The sequence below is a fragment of the Blennius ocellaris genome (genome assembly GCF_963422515.1).
Source record: "Blennius ocellaris genome assembly, chromosome: 9".
NCBI classification, from domain to species: Eukaryota; Metazoa; Chordata; class Actinopteri; order Blenniiformes; family Blenniidae; genus Blennius; species Blennius ocellaris.
In genome coordinates, this window is record NC_137658.1 from 10,540,229 (window position 1) to 10,544,991 (window position 4,763).

Here is a 4,763-nt window from a genome sequence, read left to right on the forward strand (position 1 = left end):
AAGAAAGAAAGAAAGAAAGAAAGAAAGAAAACTAAATGTATATATTATTATTATTATTATAAACTATAAAGATGAAACTATTTCTTCTTTTTTTGTAATTGTGCTTGTCTATTTCATTTTTAACTCTAGGTGGAGCCGTTACGCCACAATATGATGTCAGAGTACCTTTGCGTCTGAATTTGCAGGAAAAACGTTACTTATGACTTTGTTGCTTTTCTCTGTAAGTAATTGTTTGAAAAAATATCGATAGTGCAACACTTACCTGCATTTGGCTGTGATTTCCAGCCAGAAGGCAACAACTTGGGCCAGATGTGAGTAATGTATGGCCAGCAGGACAATCTGTCTCTTAAAGGGCCTGAAGGATGAAAGAATAATGAAGATTAAAGGATATGATGAATGCAATCAAATATTAAGATTTTAATTCTAAGGTGTCTGTTTTTTTTCAGTGTATAAAGTTCATGCTTGTGTACAAAATTATCTATCTCATTGCCTTGAATAGACTTTATGAGAGCATGATGTGTGAGAGAGGGAGTGAGGTTTTTAGTAAATGAAGGTTAGAATGTGTCACAAGAAGTGAAATGCAGAAGTAAAATAACTTACTGGGCAGTAACCACTGCAACTACTCAAATGCAACGCAAACAGATGATATTTGCCTTCAGACTGGTGATACAGGGAGCTAAAAGAGTGAACATAGATGCAAGCATCACAGTCAGACCCAGGAGGGAGGGTAAAATATACCTTATATAGGTGAATCATTGGCTCCCGATGATATCTGGAGAACACATGCAGGTCTTTAGGAAAATGTATTTATCAGTGGGTTTCTCTATAAATTCAAGCTCAATGCAAGCTTCAGCCTTTATCGCACCCTGAAATCAGGAAGCAACACAGGAACTCTTTAGCAGTACATGCAAATTACTATTTCATTTGGGAATAAAAGTTACAAATACAGGCTTATTAGAAAATTATTATGCTTGTGTGGCCCCTGAACTGGAACGTGTTTATCCCACACTTTCAGAACTAACTCCCATGTTATAAACATTAACCAAACGTGATCAATTGTCCCGTAATGGTTAAAGCAAGTTTTCTCAATGTTCATTGCGCTTTTACACTCAACAGGCCTCCTCCATCACAAATCACGTTTTGATTACTGATCCATTGCCTCCTGCGCTCCTCGGGCCTCCACCACGCTGCGCCATGCGCCATGCGCCATGGGCAGACAGGTGGGACGCAGGTAGAGCGTGACGTCATGTTTGGTACTTTTGAACTCTTGGCAGTAAATCTATAAAGGTGTGTAGTCACGCGGCGCAGGTAGCCGGGCGGTAATAAGCCTGAACCTTAGACTGGAGTGAAAACAAAGCGCCGGAGCCTTGCGGGTGCGCACACGGAGGCCTAACATGCGCCAGGAGGTTTGATCCACGGAGGTCCAGCAGAGAGCTTCAGCCCACCTGCACCACCAGGACGCCCGGTATGTACGCCAACGCGCAGCCGGTCCGGCAGCCGGGCCAGACGCTGTCACTGAACAGTCAGTACATCCCGCCAACGTACGACTTCACCGGCTACCACCATCACGTCCCGGGAGTCGGTGACCCGTCGCCGACCGGCGCCTGGGGCCACGTTTACACGGGCCGGGATGAGTTCCCCTTCAGCTACCAGGGGTCAAGCACCGGCGCCGGGCAGGTCAGCTTCTCCTCCCCGGAGCTGAGCGGGACTCCCTCCGCCGCCGGGGGAGGCTCCTTCACGCCTTTCAGCTTCATCTCCGGGCAGGATCCGTTCAGCCCCCAGAGGAGGGCAGCGGAGCCCCTCAAACACCCCATCACAGGTGGGACACACCTCAACATCCAGCATTGCTCACTTTAATTATTATTGTTATTGTTGTTATTATTGTTGTTGTTGTTCTTGTTGTTAAGACAAAACAAGGAAATAAAATGTGGATCTTTTTTTCTTTTTTTTTTAATGGATGAAAAGAAACTGATTTATTAAAACAGTTCCAAGAGCACATTTGAGCAAGAGTTGTTATCAAAGGGAGATCTAGCAACAGGTTGGTCTGATCAGATATGTAAAATGTCAACATGTTAACGGAGGAAAACCACAGTCCTGATAAAACTTTATATTTAAAGAAATGTCCGTGCGGATTTATGAGATGGAGTCACATGACAACCTGGGCCTTTGCGAGAGAGAGATGACAAAAATGATGCAAGACACATTTGGCTGAGCGGTGACAACATGAGCACTGACTGCTTGCACATGTATCCATCGAGCCGCTTCACCTCTCCCCTCCACCCTAATCCTGGGGGATGTCGGTGCTTAGTTAAATGTGAAGGCCGCGGAGTGTCCCTCCCCACCCTCTCTGTCCACTGGGTGGGTGCAACATGGTGACAGACCGGATAGATAACGCTGGCAGTGCAGGAAGTCTGCCGGAGTCGAACCCAGCCCTCGGGTCTCACTCACGTTTTGTGTGGAGTCTCTGGGTCTGTGCCTCAATCAATGCTCTTCACTTCGGTCAAATCTTCAAATCAATACCTCGGGATTCAAGTTTTTTTTTAGTGCATATGTGTATGTAAACATGCGTGTCAATGAATAGCTGCCTGTGTCAACACCTAAAACACTGCTCGCGGTGATAAGGAGAGGCCGTGATGCAACACGGAGGGAAACTCTTTACATTAGTTATAGTTAGCGTGATTAATAGAGCTGATGAGGCTTTAAGTGGCGCCTGAACTTGAACGTGGCACCAGACGTCTGTTTGGCCAGGACTCGCTCGCCACCTGACTCACTGACAAACCGATTCCTGTTTGCTTTACAGGAGCGGAAGGGAAAAGCCACATTTGCCGACTAATACTCAGCCCGTCAATCATACCAATCGGACTTTATATGTTCTCAACCGAGATGTAAATGTGTGTGTTTCAGGAGGAAAGACCCGCACTAAAGACAAGTACAGAGTGGTGTACTCTGACCACCAGCGAATGGAGCTGGAGAAAGAGTTTCAGTTCAACCGCTATATCACCATGAGGAGGAAGTCCGAGCTGTCGATGGCACTGAGCCTATCTGAGAGACAGGTGAGGAGCATCAAACGAAGTTTGGTTATTTATATATAGGGTACACGAAGGCTGTTCACGTTGGATTTAAACTACAAGAAGGCTTAAAGTGCAGGAGACGATTTGAAAGCAACGTGAAACCAAAAGACACCTGTGAATGTAAAGAGGAACTTGTTTGCTCGAGCTTCTCAATGTCTACTGAATTCCTCCCAAAACGTTTGAGTTTAATCTGAACCTGCACTTTCATCCGGAGCTCTCAATGGCATGACGTTGGAGTGAAACTTGAGCCGTGGCACTGAGCAAAAGCTGATTTTTATTTTACGCTTATTAATCAATTAATTAATGAAATGTGGAATGTGCTATTCTTTCAAAGCATGTTACACTTGCTAGATTAGACAAGTTCCCTTTTTATTAGTCGGTGAGTGACACCGCAGATTTATGAAATGTAAGAATTCTAAAATAAAATTTGGTCAAAGGAAGACTATTTTGAGTAAGGGTTGTCATTTTATCAAAGAAATCCACACATTTCTGTTTTTGGAAGGATAGACAAAAACAAATGCATTGAGATTTTATACTTTTTTAATGGTTATCTTGTTTAGCTTTTTATCCGCTGAAATTTACAGTGTTTCAGTGATATTGCAAAATAAAACTCCTATCGACGGCGTGTTTCACCTTTCACCCAGCGCCCCCTTGATCTGACTCAATAAAGCAAGTAAACAAGCAGATTGAGGGATGGAAAAAAGATGATACTTCATTTCCTGTATGTGCAGGCAGGAAAGCCTGGATCAATCTCGTGTGTAAAGATATGTTTCGGAAGAAACGCTCGATAAACCATAATGTTGCGCAGCTGAACACAGAAGTAGCAAAAAGCTCACTCTGGCTTTACTGTTATATTTACTGTTTTGTCCATCTTCTCAATCGGCTCGCTTGGACTCACAGTTGAGTACAACTGCTGCTGAAGGTCGAGCAGAAGTAAACCACAAAGTCATCATGGTGACAAAACCTCTTCCTAATAATGTGAATGTTTTTCATAGATATGTTAAAAAAAAAAAACAAAGAAAATTGGAAGGAATGAAAACTGGTGTTTTCTGTTGTTTCATTGTGGGTTTTTTTGTTTTTGTTTGTTTTTTCCCACCATTCAACATGTCAATATATTGTGTTTATTTATTATCAGGTGAAGATCTGGTTTCAAAACAGACGGGCCAAAGAGAGAAAGCTCAACAGGAAGAAGCTGCAGCATTCGCAGCAGGCCTCCACTACGACTCCGACTCCACCGGTGCTGGGGGGACCGGCTGACGCTCAACCTCCCAGCAGCCCCGGCAGCAACATTTTGTCGGATACAGTCTCTGAGGAGTACTAGGGAGATTGAATGTAGAGGACTGGGGCAGCATCTGATGTGTAAATAGTTTTTTTTGTTTGTTTGTTTGTTTTTTGTTTTAATCTATGTTTATCACAGAGTGAAGGAATCATGATTATTTGCATTAACCTATTTTTTTTATGCTGCACCTGTCAAGCAAATGCCTTCAGGGTGTTTGTCAAACACTATTCTATATGTAAATACAGACCTATCAGCTTTCAAATAATGATTTATCCCTTCGAGAGGCTCTTACGCAAATTCTGGGTAATATGGTGCATAATGAAGAAAAAGAAGAGTGTCGTGACTTCTTTACCTGTCCAACAGCTCTCTTAATAAATGAAGAAATATGCAAATTGATTGTAAAGAGGAACGAT

General features: G+C 43.2%; 1 protein-coding gene across 1 annotated transcript; it reads left to right on the plus strand.

Moving 5' to 3' along the window:
• Nucleotides 1-1,467: 1,467 nt before the first annotated feature.
• On the plus strand, nucleotides 1,468-4,392 carry LOC308134286 (homeobox protein CHOX-CAD-like; the record flags this gene model as incomplete). The annotated part of the gene is made up of 3 exons (XM_080501954.1): nucleotides 1,468-1,819; nucleotides 2,905-3,053; nucleotides 4,207-4,392. 3 exons carry the CDS (start codon nucleotides 1,468-1,470, stop codon nucleotides 4,390-4,392), a joined length of 687 nt encoding a protein of 228 aa, XP_080358080.1.
• Between the last annotated feature and the right edge of the window lie 371 nt (nucleotides 4,393-4,763).